Source organism: Prionailurus bengalensis, chromosome D4 (genome assembly GCF_016509475.1).
Source record: "Prionailurus bengalensis isolate Pbe53 chromosome D4, Fcat_Pben_1.1_paternal_pri, whole genome shotgun sequence".
NCBI lineage: Eukaryota > Metazoa > Chordata > Mammalia > Carnivora > Felidae > Prionailurus > Prionailurus bengalensis.
In genome coordinates this window covers 72,791,772-72,805,834 of record NC_057359.1, presented here as the reverse complement: position 1 = coordinate 72,805,834, position 14,063 = coordinate 72,791,772, and the positions used below count along the sequence as shown (strand labels likewise).

The following is a 14,063-nucleotide window of genomic DNA, read 5'->3' as shown; positions in this document are numbered from 1 at the left end:
TTGAACAGAGCTCCCTCTTTTTTTTTTTTTTTTTGAAAGAGAGAGAGAAGGAGAGAGAGAGAATCCCATGAGGGGTAGAGAGCAAGAGAGAAGTGGGGCTCGTGTTCACCTGAGACGGGGCTGGAGCTCACCCGAGATTATGACCTGAGCCGAAGTCAGATGCTTAACCAACTGAGCCAACCAGGTGGCCCAAAAGGGTTCCCTCTTAATTGTGCATTGTTATGGCAGGAAAGCAGAAGCTGATAGTTAAAAGGAAAGCAAAAAAATTTAAATACATCAAAGTGGATACTAAGGAGGAAGGAAGGAAAACTTAAGACTTCAAAACAGAGATAACTCCACTGCCAATCTATAAATTTATCAAAAAGATAAAAGTGTTTCAGACACCTCTCTCAATAAAAAGTAGCAAAATATACTGGGAGATTTTTTTCTTCCTCAAAGGTATGGAAAACACATCCTCTTAAGTGAAAATTTCTACCAACAGGGTTTAAGTTTAGGGACACAAATGCCAGATCAATAGTATGGATCGACTGGCATCTGAAAACACAGAAGCCAAGATTTCCTTTTGCTCCTTTCATTTCCTCTGTCCTGGAAAAGGAGATCATATGATTGGCAGAACTGGATTAATCCAACATTGAAGATGCTGAAGGAATGATCCCAGAACCAATGGAAGACAATCTATAATGGCTAAATAAGAAATCCAGACCATCCATGTTTCTGAGTGAAAATTCTTTGGCTGGGACAAAACAGAGTATGAAAATTGAAGAGATTTCAATGTGGGTCCTTAAATTCTCTGTAGCAAGAAGAAATTAATTTGTGAGAATTCAATTTCTCTGTAGGAGCCCAATACTGCCCAGTGGAGGTGCATCCCATTTTTGACAGGCATAAATTAATGTGCTATGCTGTCATGTACTATAGAATGTGTAAGTCTTTCTGGTGAATCAGGATAGATCGCACAGCTAGAATTCAAGATGGAAGTCAAACAGGGGGTGAATTCTGGGCCTGTACAGTATGGCTTTTAAGCACCTTTAACTACTGTCCTATCTTGACCTAATGTCTCTACATTTCTTGGGACCATACTGACAAGAGCTGAATTGCTGACATTTTCCAGGAGAAAGACAGAAATAAAGACAGGAAGGGCTTAGACAAAGGTGGTGGTGGCTCTCTCTGATATTCTGATGATCTCATTCTCCAGGAAGGATAAACTCACCCTCAGTTGACAGACACAACAGAAAAAACTAACACTGAACTAAATATAGGAGGGGCACCTGGGTGGCCAGTTAACCGTCCGGCTCTTGATCTCAGCTCCGGTCATGATCTCATGGTTTGTGAAATCCAGCCTTACGTATGTTGGGCCTTGTGCTAACAAGCATGGAGCCTGCTTGGGATTCTTTCTCCCTCTCTCTTTGCTTCTCTTCCACTCAAGCACGTGTGTACTCTATATACATACATACATAAAAAAAAAAAAAAAAAAAGAACATAGGGAAAGGAAAAGCTCCTGTCTACCCCCTTTCTCTTTCTACTATCTACTTTCTCCCTTAATTCTTCCCTAAAAAGGAATGTTTAAGCTAATCAGGCCAAATCTTAATTAGCACTAATTGGCTACTTTTACTACCAGGTGAAGTTATTTTAGATAAAAGGTCCTGCACATGAACGTGGCTTCCTCTCCTTTCTCTTCCACATGTGTCCCTATCAGTAAGAAATAAATAAATAAAACCAATAATTTTGCATTCTCTTTCTTCTTCTCACATAGGCATTGACATTACTTTGCCAGGTAGGGGTTAAGACTTTGGATTTAAAGATAGAGGCCCCACTTGAGCCAAAGCTGTGTTCCGATCCTTTATAACACAGTGCTCTGCACCGAAGGTTATAAGCACAAGCCATGCTAACAATAAAATATTATCTTGTTTCAATTACCTTGTTGTCAATTATCTTTCACATATACATACAGTCTCTGGAATACTATGGGGGACAGGGAAGAGTGATAATGGTTTGGGCAGGATTTGGACATGGCCAGGTGCCTTGCTATAATACCTTCAAAGCCTTAGCTCAATCCCCAACACCTGCCTTCTAGGAGCTTGTAAACTAACTGAGGAGGAAAAAACCCACTAAGATCTAAAGCAGTACAAGAGAAGGATCAAAGGAATGATTTAGGAATTCAGAGAAAGAAAAATACACTTCTGATAAGTCGGCAAGGTCAGGAAGAAGGTAAGATTTAACCACAGAAAGGTGGGATTTCAAAAGATAGAGAAGGGAGCATTTCAGGCAGGATTGGAGATGGAGAGGTGGGCACTAGAGAAGCCTCAGGAAGAGGAAAAGAGACAAAATCTTAAGGCAAGGATATGGAAGTAAACTATCTGGGCAGGAGTAAAGCATTTACACAGGGGTATTAAAAAAAAAAAAAAGGAACCAAAAAAAGTCTGTTGAGATCAGAATGCGAAATACCTTGAATGTCAGTAAGTTATCTACACTTTATCCAATAAATACCAAAGAGTCATCAAATGATAGGCTACATTAATCAAGGAGAAGCAAGAAGACAGGATCTGGGAAGCTCATTGATTAGACATATGTATTGTCAAGGGCCTAACTTTATATTGAATGGTAAATTTGTTATATTATTCAAAATAATTTTTAGCAATAAAAAAAGTCATCAGATGGTTTTAAGCTGCATTTCTACATAACCAAATACTCCTACCTGGTGATCCTTCAATGACTTAGAAAATTTAAAAAAAAATTTTTTAATTTAAATTATAGTTACAGTATTCAATAATTATTTCAGAATTAAGGCACTACCTCCAAATTGCTCCACTGCTTTCTCCACAGCATTATTGATTTGCTGTTCATCTCTCACATCAACAGCACATGGCAAGGCCTTTCCTCCAGCTGCTTCGACTACAAAGAATAAATAAACAAAAACAAAGCATTGAGGCATTCAAATACTAAACTTTCCATTCTGATATGAATCAAAATAAGTATCCTATTTTCAGAAAATCAATATAGATATGTCTTAGAACTACTAGTGATTCTACCCTACAGTCGGACAGACTGACTAACCCATATCCAGCCTCAGATTAGAAAAGCCAACTCTATTAAAAAACAAAAAAAAGGGGGTGCCTGTATGGCTCAGTCAGTTAAGCATCTGCCTCTTGATTTCAGCTCAGGTCATGAACTCATGGTTCCTGATTTAGAGCCCTTCTGAACTGACAGTGAGGAGCCTGCTTGGGTTTCTCTCTCTCCTTCTCTGTCTCCTCCCCCTGCTCTCTCTCTCTCTCTCTCTCTCTTAAAAAAAAAGGGGGGGCAAGTAAAAAATATCCTATTAAAAAGAAAAAAAGGGAAGGTAATTTAAAAAACCTTTATTATGAAAAATTTCACAAAAAATATACAACACAAAGAAGAGTATAATAAACTACCATGAATCTATCACTTATTGATTATTAATGCTTTGCCAGGTGTTTGAGTTGTTTAATTTTTCTACCCCCGATCCTGTTTTGTTTTTGGCTGGTATGTATTTTAAAACAAATCTCAGGCATCATTTCACTCATATGTGTTCCCCTAACATAACCACAATGCTATAAACATGACTAACAAAACTAGCATTATTAACCAAAGTTGAATTTTAAGCCCTCCCTCCCGGTACTGTGTCTAGCACAATGCCTTGAATATAAGCACTTGATAACTGTGAACTGAAAGTATTAAGATAATGACTTTCAAATGGCACAGAGAATAAATAACATGGAGAGCTTTCTCGAAGTGCTCACATCATCCACCTCTCCATTTTCACTCCCCCCTTTTCTGCGTAGATCCAAGAACAACTGCCCTCAAGAGACATGATTTTTAATGGGAGTCTCTCACATCGCTCAAAAGTGATGGGAAAAAAAGTTTCTGAATCACTGCCCTCAGCTGACAAGATACTTCTTTAACCAGATAAAATGATTTTAGGGCACCTTTCCAATAGCTACAATTAAACTCTCCAGTAAATTCTCTATGTATTGAAACCATGGTTAGGACATTTCATGAAATGGCACTGTCACATTCACTCACTTTCTTCAGCAGCAGTATAGATTGTGCCTGGGAGTTTGGGGTGTGCTTGGGTGGTCTTCGCAGCAATGACAATGTTTGCTCCATCCTTTGCTGCTTTCAACGCAATAGCTTTGCCAATGCCACGGCTGGCACCTGTGATAAAAACTGTACATCCTGCTAGCTTCCTACAACAGAACAAATATGACCTTATAAGAAGCTCAATGTTTTAATTACTTATTAGTAACAGGAACTTCTGCATATTTCACATACGTATGTTTCCCCTTCTGAAACTTTCTCTGAACCTTCCTCCTTCCCTCCCTGATAGCTAATAATTCTGTGATATTGCCACTGCTGTAATATTATAACGGCTTTTGGCCAGTCTTGATATGATTTGGCAATCAAAATCTGCTCAGATACAAGTAAATCTTAAGAAATAAGGAATTATTAACCTATATAGACATGTATTTTTTTCCCCACAGAAAAAGTGTTAACAAAGCTTATTTTTGAGTGGTGGTATTATGAACAAATTTTATCATATTTTTATATTTTTCAGGATTTTTCAAATTTTCTACAATGAATACAAACCCACTTAAAAGAAATTATCTGGGGGTGTCTGGGTTAAGCATCCAACTCTTAATTTTGGCTCAGGTCATGATCTCAGGGTTTGTGACTTCAAGCCCCGCATCAGGGTCTGCACTGACAGCATTCTCTCTCTCTCCCTCTCTCTCTGCCCCTCTCCTACTCATGCTCTCTCAAAATAAATAAATAAACATTAAAAAAAAAAGGAAATTACCTGAAAGCAAATAATTGTATAATGGATGCTCATCATTGCTCCTAATAGCCAGAGTGGAAACAATGTAAATATCCATCAACTGATGAATGGATAAACTGCAGCATATCCATACAGTGGAATAAATTCAACAGTAAAAAGGAAGTAAGTACTGATCCGTGCTAAATAGGTGAACCTTGAGAATATTATGCAAGTGAAAGAAGCTAGTCACAAAGGACCACACATTGTATGATTCCATTTATATGAAATGTCCAGAACAGGCAAATCTATTGAGACATGAGGACAGTGGTTGCCTAGGGCTGGGGGCAGGAGTAGCTGGGAGTTGAGAGCTGAGGGGTGTGGGGTCTCTTCTGAAGATGATAAAAAGGTTTTAAAAATTGTGGTGTTGGTTGCACAAGTCTGTTAATTTACTAAAAAACATTGAATAGTATACTTTAAAAGGATGAATTGTGTGGTAGGTGAATCACATCTCAATAAAGTTAAACAAACAAACCTAAGAGACTGGCAGAGAGCTCAGAGTACTGATGGAAATTCTCTGACCCAACTGTACTGAGGAAAGTTCTCTGTGCCCATTCATCTTTACATTCATCTACCATAACTTTTTTTTGTTAAGTTTATTTATTTTGAGAGAGAGCGCGGGTGCATGTGAACATGAGTGGGGGAAGGGCAGAGAGAGAGAGAGGGAGTGAGAGAATCCCAAGCAGGCTCCGTGCTGTCAGTGCAGAGCTCGATCTCATGAACTGTGAGATCATGATCTGAGCCAAAATTAAGAGTCAGACACTTAACTGGTTGAGCCACCCAGGCACCCCCATCTGTCTTAACTTTAAACTTTCTATTTACTTAGGTGTTAGGCGGGAAGGAAACATCTAAAATAAAATCAGGTAGGGCGTGTCTAGGTAGCTCAGTCTGTTGAGTGTCTCTTTTTTTAATCTTTTAATGTTTATTATTTTTGAGAGACAGAGAACAAGTGAGGGAGGGGCAGAGAGAGAGGGAGACACAGAATTTGTAGCAGGCTCCAGGCTCTGAGCTGTCAGCACAGAGCCTGACTCGGGCCTCCAACTCATGAACTGTGAGATCGCGACCCAAGCTGAAGTCAGACGCCTAACCGACTGAGCCACCCAGGCGACACGAGTGTCTGACTCTTGATTTCAGCTCAAGTCATGATCCACAAGTCGTGGGATCAAGCCCCACATTCGGCTCCATGCTGAGCGTGCAGCTTGCCTAAAATTCTCTCTCTTGCCCTCTGCCCCTCTCCCCCACTCATGCTCTCTCTCTTTCTCTCTGAAAAAAATTTTAATAAAATAAAATAAATAAAAGGAAATAAAGTCAGGGAATAGGGAGGAAAACCACTCCCCTGTTTATTTTCTAAATGCATATAAAAAGCTTGCCTAAGGAGAAGGATGAAGAGAATACAGTGGAAGTGACGATGACAAAGAGAAAAGGGGACAGTACCCAAAGATTAGCATGTTTGTTAACAATGTTAACATGTTTTGAACATGGGAAGGGTTTTAATATCATGAATAACCAGTTTGATAAGAAAGAAGCGGGGTGGAGAAGAGGGGAAGAGACAGAGAGGTGGTGACTATTTTTAGTGAAATACAGCAAACATACAAAAAGCACATAAACTAATGTATATAAAGAACAAAATAATATGAATTGCAAGAAAGAGAAATAGAATATTACCAATACTCCAGAAGCCATTGGTCTACTCCTCTAATTCTATCCTCCTCCTTTCTTTCCTACCCACAAAGTAACAACTACTTTACATAGGATTACTTATTCCTGTTTTTTATGATTTCTAATACCAACATAAATGTGTCTAAGCCATGAGCCAAATCCAACCCTCCACCTGTTTGTGCATAGTCCTAAAGCTAAAAACAGTTTTTACAGCCAAATGTTCTACAATCAATTTGATGATAGCAAACACTAACTTTAAACCTCAATGAAGCCAAACTTTACCTCCCTGCTGTGGATTGAATTGTATCTACCTAAGTGTATGTTAAAGTCCTAACCTCTAGTACCCCAGAATGTGAACTTATTTGGAAACAGGATTGTTGCAGATGTAATTAGTTAAGATGAGGTCATATTGGGGGCATCTAGGTGGCTCAGTCGGTTGAGCATCTCAGCTCAGGTCATGATCTCATGGTTCGTGGGTTTGAGCCCTGCACCAGGAAATCTGCTGTCAGTAGAGCCCACTTTGGATCCTCTGTCCCCCTCTCTCTCTCCTCTCTGCCCTTTCCCCACTGGTTCTATCTCAAAATAAGTAAACTTAAAAAAAACAAAAAAAGATGAGGTCATTATTGGAGTAGGGTGGGCCCTTAATCAGGTTACAATCTTGCCGTTTGTGGGTTCCAGACTCAAATCAGGCTCCACAAGGACAGTGCAGAGCCTGCTTGGGATATTCTCTCTCTCTCTCTGTCTCAGCCCTTGCCCTGCTTGTGCTCTCTTTCTCTCAAAATAAATAAACTTAAAAAAAAAAAAAAGAAGAGGAATGCATTTTTTCCCTTTGACTCTGGATTAGCTTTATGGCTTTTTCTGAGCAACAGAATATGATGGAAGTGATATTCTGAGATTCCCAACCCCACACTGTAAGATAGCTGGCAGCTTTCACTGTCTCTCTCTTGGTAGCCAGATGCCATGATGCAGAGGGACAGATTACCAAACGATGACAGGCCAAATCCTGGAGGGTGAGAGGCCATCTACGATGTTTCAGGCCCAGCCAAGGACTCAGCTACATACAACCATATAAATGACCTCAACTTATACTATGGAGAACAGAAGAACCCAGTTAACCCAAGAACTGTGGATTAAAAAAAAAAAAAAAAAATCACTGTTATTTTAAACCATTATGTTTTAGAGTCACTGGTTATATAGCAATGGGTAACTGAAATCCACTTTGAAGTTCAGCTTTCCCAAATAATGCTAAACATCTTTCCAAAGAGGTTAATACTCCTACTAGCAGCAATATATGCAGCAATGTATGAAAGTTCCCATAAAAGTTCCCATATCTTCCAAGCCTTAATGTCAGACATTCAAAATTTCTGCCAATTTGGTAAACATGAAATGGTACCTCAGTGTTTTTATTTATTTACTTACTTATTTATTTTATTTACTTATTTATTTTTAGAGAAAGAGAACATGTGAGTGGGGAAGAAGGGCAGAGGGAGAAAGAGAGACTCTGAAGTGGGCTCCACTTAACTGAAGCATGGAGCCTGACACAGGGCTTGATTCCAGGACACTGGGAACATGATCTGAGCCAAAATCAAGTCAAATGCTCAACCAACTGAGCCATCCATGCACCCCTCACTGTGGTGTTGTTGTTTTATTTTTTCTTTATTTTTGTTGTTGCTGTTGTTTTTAAATGTTTATTTATTTTTGAGAGAGAGCACACAAGCAGGGGAGGGGCACAGAGAGAGGGAGAGAGAGAATCCCAAGCAGGCTCCATGCCCAGTGCAGAGCTCTATGCAGGGCTTGCTCTCAGGACTGTGAGATCATGGATCAAGCTGAAATCAAGACATTCAACTGACTGAGCCACCCAGGCACCCCCTCTCAGTGTTTTGTTTTGTTTTTAAATGTTTATTTATTTTGAGAGAGCAAAAGAGAGGCAGGGAGGGACAGCATAAGCAGGGGAGGGGCAGAGAGAGAGAATCCCAGGTAGGCTTCCCACTATCAGCATGGAGGCAGACTAAGGGCTTAATCTCACAAACTGTAAGATCATGGCCTGAGCTGCAACCAAGAGTAAGGTGCTTAACGGACTGAGCCACCCAGGTGCCCGGACAGCACTGTCTTAATTGCAATAGCTTTATCAGTCTTTATAACTGATAAGGCAAATATTTTCAGTTTGTTCTTCCTCAAGAGTTTCCTGGCTATCTTTGGATCTTTGCTTTCCTACAAATTGTTTTAGAATCAGCTTATCTAACTGTGTAAGCAAATCAGTTGGGATTTTGATAAGAAATTTTATTGAACCTATAATTCAATTGGAAAGAACTAGATGACCCTGAGTGCTCCAATCAATGAACATGATATTGTTCTCTACTTCACACAATGCTTATCTATACTTACTGGTAATATTAATTTTGATCATCCAATCATTGTGTTACTAGATATCTCCATTATTAATTACTATTCTTTCCCTTGCAACTAATAAAAAATCCAGGCAAAAACACTTAAAGACCACTATAAAATTTTTATTATGAAATTTTCAAGTAAGTCTTAAAGAAATACTGTAAGATCTCATGTTTAACAATGCATCAATTATCAAAATTTTGAAAGTGATTATCAGGAAGCAAATCTCAGAGGTCATATAATTTCACCTATAAATGCTTTATAGTGTATCTCTTTTTACGTGATATCATTATGACTAAGAAAATTTGTATATTTATTTTTTTGAGAGATAGAGATAGTGCACACACACTCACATGCCAGAAAAAGGGGGAGAGGAAGAGAGAATCTTTTTTTTTTTTAATAATTTTTTCATTTCTATTTTTTTGAGAGAGACAGAGTGCAAGTGGGTGAGGGGCAGAAAAAGAGAGGGAGACACAGAATCTGAAGCAGGCTCCAAGCTCTGAGCTGTCAGCACAGATCCAGACGTGGGGCTCGAACCCACAAACCATGAGATCATGACCTGATCTGAAGTCAGATGTTTAACTGACTGAACCATCCAGGTGCCCCTTGGAAGAGAATCTTAAGCAGGTTCTACACCCAGCATGGAGCTCAATGCGGGGCTTGATCTCATGACTGTGAGATCACGACCTGAGCTGAAATCAAGAGTCAGACACTTAACTGAGCCACCCAGGTGCCCCCATTATCACGACTAAGAAAATTAACAGTAATTCCTCAACATCATCTACTACTTATCCATTTTCAAAGCCATAACTATCTCAAAAATGTCTTTTTACAGTTGGTTTGATCAAATCAGGATCTTCTAAGGATCTCACACTGCATTTAGTTGCTATAAGTTTCTTTTAGTCTGTAACAGCTCTCCTTCCATTTTATTTATGACATTTATTTGCTCAAGAATATAGATTATTTGTCCTGTGGTATACAGCCCATATCTTAGATTTGGGACTTCTGATTTTTACTGCTAATGTACTGTATTACTTGCAGTTTTTGCTTTATGTAGATATGTGATTCTTTTCACTGACTTGTATCCTGAAAATTTGTTAAACTCTTATTAAATCTAATAACTTAGTTATATATTATTTTGGTTTTCTATATAATATCAACTGCAAATAATGACAGCATTGTTTCTTTCTCTCCAATCCAGAGACTTTTATTTTTTTTCATGCCTTATTATTACTTTTTTTAATGTTTACTCATTTTGGGGGCACCCGAGTGGCTCAGTTGGTTAAGTGACCAACTTCGGCTCAGGTCATGATCTTGCAGTTTGTGAGTTCAAGGTCTGCGTCGGGCTCTATGCTGACAGCTCAGAGCCTGGAGCCTACTTCAGATTCTGTGTCTCCCCCTCTCTCTACCCCTCCCCTGCTCATGCTCTGTGTCTCTCTGTCTCTCAATAATAAATGTTAAAAAAAAATTTTTTTTAATAAAAAATTTTTTTTTCAATATTTATTTATTTTTGAGACAGAGAGAGACAGAGCATGAACAGGGGAGGGTCAGAGACAGAGGGAGACACAGATTCCGAAACAAGCTCCAGGCTCTGAGCTGTCAGCACAGAGCACGATGCGGGGCTTGAACTCACAGACCGCGAGATCATGACCTGAGCCAAAGTCGGACGCCCAACCGACCGAGCCACCCAGGCGCCCCTAATAAAAATTTTTTTTAAATGCTTACTCATTTTTGAGGAGAGGGAGAGCACACACGAAGCAGAGGAAGGGGGAAGAGATAAAGGGAGACAGAGGATCCAAGCAGGCTCTGCACTGTCAGCCCAGAGCCCGATGCAGGGCTCGAACTCAGGAGAGTTCATAACCTGAGCCAAAGTCAGACACTTAACTGACTGACCCATCCAGGCACCCCTTATGCCTTATTTATTCAAAGAACTGTTCCCAGATGGAAGGTCAGAAATGCAAGAAGACATTAAAACCAAAAAGACTAAAACAAACAAAACACACACACACACAAAACCCACAAAAACACTGGTAAATTAAGAACAGAAATCAATTAATGTATTTATAATAATTAGTAATAACATAAATAATAAATAATACTTGTATGGTTAAAGAATTAAAATGTATTGTTACAATAACGTAAGTTTAAAACAGAGTGATTAGAGTTTAAGTTTTGTAGATCCTTACAGTGTTTGAGGGAGTGGTAAAATTTTATTTACTTTAGAGATTTTAAGTTATTTACACGTTAAAATTTCTACATTAAGTGGCACCTGGGTGGCTCAGCTGGTTGAGCATCTGACTTTGGCTCAGGTCATCTCACCATTCATGAATTCAAACCCCCATATTGGCTCTCTGCTGTCAGCACAGAGCCTGCTTTGGATCCTCTGTCCCCTTCTTCCTCTGCTCCTCCCCCGCTCACCCTCTCCCTTTCTCAAAAATAATAAATTAAAAAAAACATTAGGGGTGACTGTGTGGCTCAGTCGGTTAAGCATCCAACTTCGGCTCAGGTCATAATCTTGCAGTTTGTGGGTTCGAGCCCCAGGTTGGGTTCTGTGCTGACAGTAAGGAGCCTGGGGCCTGCTTCAGATTCTGTGTCTCCCTCTCCGACCCTCCCCTACTCGTGCTTTCTTTCTCTCTCTCAAAAACAAATAAACGTTAAAATTTTTTTTAAAAACATTAAAAAATTTATACATTAAATTTGATAAATAGAAATCCCAGATCTTGGGGCACCTGGGTGGCTCAGTCAGTTAAGTATCCAACTCTTGATTTTAGCTCAGGTCATCATCTCACAGTTTCGTGGGATCTAGGCCCACGTCGGGCTCTGCACTGATCCTGCGGAGCTTGCTTGGGATTCTCTCTCTTTCTCTCTCTTTGTCCCTCCCCTGCTCACACTCTGTCTCTCTCAAAAGAAATAAACTTTAAAAAAGTATAAAAAAGAAAAAAGAAATTCCAGACCTTGACAGTTTTGGGAGACAAGGATGGGATGCTGACACAGGTATGGCTTTCTACAAGAAAAAGGACAAGAGCACCAGGAGCCAGCTTAGGGGATATGAAAAAAACCCCAGTAACACACTCTTGCCCAAGGCAAAGGGGGAGAGTAAGGATCTTCATCTGTTCTCTTAAGGAAGCAGACCAACTAGAGGAAGGTATATACTATAAGTTACAACAGTATTTGAATTATTGTACTAATATCTCTTTCCTCCAATAATCTACTAAGTTCAAGTTCTCTTTATATTTCTTTCTTTTGTTAGACCAAATCCCTCACAAGGTATACAAATTACTATGTTAAAAATTATTTCTTTTTCTCTGTATATTTGGGATAAATTTGATAAATAGTTAACTTCCTTTGTGAATGTTTGCATTCCACTTCAGCTTATTTTCCCTCAACTTTAGTGAAGGATGTGGTAAAACACAGACATGGTTTAAAAGTTACAACCTTATAAATATGTACACTCAAATCTCTTACCTGTAGGTAACCAGCTTCAATTACTTCTGGCTTCTTATCCTTGTAGTTCTTTTTTCAAAATATGCAACTACACACATGTATGTATAAAAACACATTGTGTGTATGTGTGTGTAATTTTCCCTTTTTATACAAAAGGTAGCATATACATAGACTTTTTTTTTAATTTTTTAAATGCTTATTTATTTTTGAGAGAGAGATAGAGCATGAGCTGGGAGAGGGGCAGAAAGAAAGGGAGACACAGAATCCGAAGCAGGCTCCAGGCTCTGAGCTGTCAGCACAGAGCACAATGTAGGGCTTGAACTCACAAACTGTGAGATCACCACCTGAGCTAAAGTCAGATGCTTAACCGACTGAGCCACCCAGGCTCCCACCATAGACTTTTTTTTTTTTTTTTTTTTGAGAGAGAGAGAGCTTGTGCATGCTAGTGGGGGAGGGGCAGAGAAAGGGAGGGAGAGGAAGAGAATACTAAGCAGAATACTAATACTAAGAGAATACTAATACTCTGCACTCTTAGCAGGGAGCCCAAAGCAGGGCTCAGGGCTGGAACTCACAAACCTAAGATCACGATCTGACCCAAAATCAAGAATCAGATGCTTAACCAACTGACCCACCCAAGTGCAGGGGCACAGACTATTAAAGTGATTTTTTTAGTCTAAGTATTAACATGAAAATGTCTTAACTGTTGCTTTAAAAGCTCCATCCCTTTGCCTTTGGTCTAGCTGGACTGATTCCCAGTAGGATAAAGGACATTTTTCTCCTCACACTGAATCTAAACTTGTGAATGGCTAAAACTTGCTAATGTAGAATTAATCTACACCACAGTTTACAAAACTTCTCTGGTATCTCAAAATCAGAGTCAATGTGATGAAATTTTTATTAACAATTTTTAAAAAGAAAAACAATAACTTAAAAAAAAACTATACAAGTTACTCTAAAGTTCATTTAGAAAAACAAACATCCAAGAATAACCAGGAAAATTCTGAAAAAAGAAAAAAATTCAAATGAGACAGAAACCACCCTTCCCAAATATTTAAACATTTTATAAAACTAGAGTAATTAAAATAGTTGGGTAATAGTGCATGAATAGACACATTAATGTAATAAAATAGAAAATCCAGAAACAGATCCTTATACAAACAAGAATTCAATATATGATAGATGTGGAGTTTCTAACAGAAAAAAAGATTAGTCAGTCAATGGTACTAATACAACTGTGCAGCCAGCCATCCGAACCAAAATGAAGTGGACTTTCTAACCCACTTCCTATGTCAAAATAGTAAGCAAAATAGTATTTCACCTCGGGTGGATGAAAAATCTGAGTAAAAACGAAAGTAATACAAATAAAAATACTAGAAGAATACTTACCAATTCAAAAGAAAATCCTAGTTTAAGATGGCCTTATAGATTGTCACAAAACCACAAAGCCTTAAAAGATTAACTCTGACTTAGTAAAAACATGTTTTTTCATGATAAACAGATAGTATAATCAAAATCAAGACACAGTGGGAAAAAATCCAAAAATATTTGTACCACATATGATAATTTTTTTTCAAATAGCACTCTCAGAGATCAATAAAACCTAATTGTGGGGGGCACCTGGCTGGCTTAGTCAGAAGAGCCTGCAATTCTCAATCTCATGGTGGTGAGTTTGAGCCACGTGTTGGGTGTAGAGATTACTAAAATAATAAAAACTATAAACAAACAAACAAACCTAACTGTGTAAGCC

At 38.7% G+C, this 14,063-nt stretch overlaps 1 protein-coding gene across 1 annotated transcript in view; it reads right to left on the bottom strand.

Annotated features, from left to right (window-relative positions):
• Window positions 1-14,063, bottom strand: part of HSDL2 (hydroxysteroid dehydrogenase like 2) — a 70,673-nt gene that overhangs the window by 54,182 nt on the left and 2,428 nt on the right. Inside the window, exons 2-3 of the mRNA XM_043565536.1 lie at window positions 4,039-4,202; window positions 2,791-2,889 (exon numbers count right to left, since the gene is read on the bottom strand). Coding sequence (XP_043421471.1) covers window positions 2,791-2,889; window positions 4,039-4,202 — 263 coding nt within the window. The remainder of the gene's footprint in view (window positions 1-2,790; window positions 2,890-4,038; window positions 4,203-14,063) is intronic.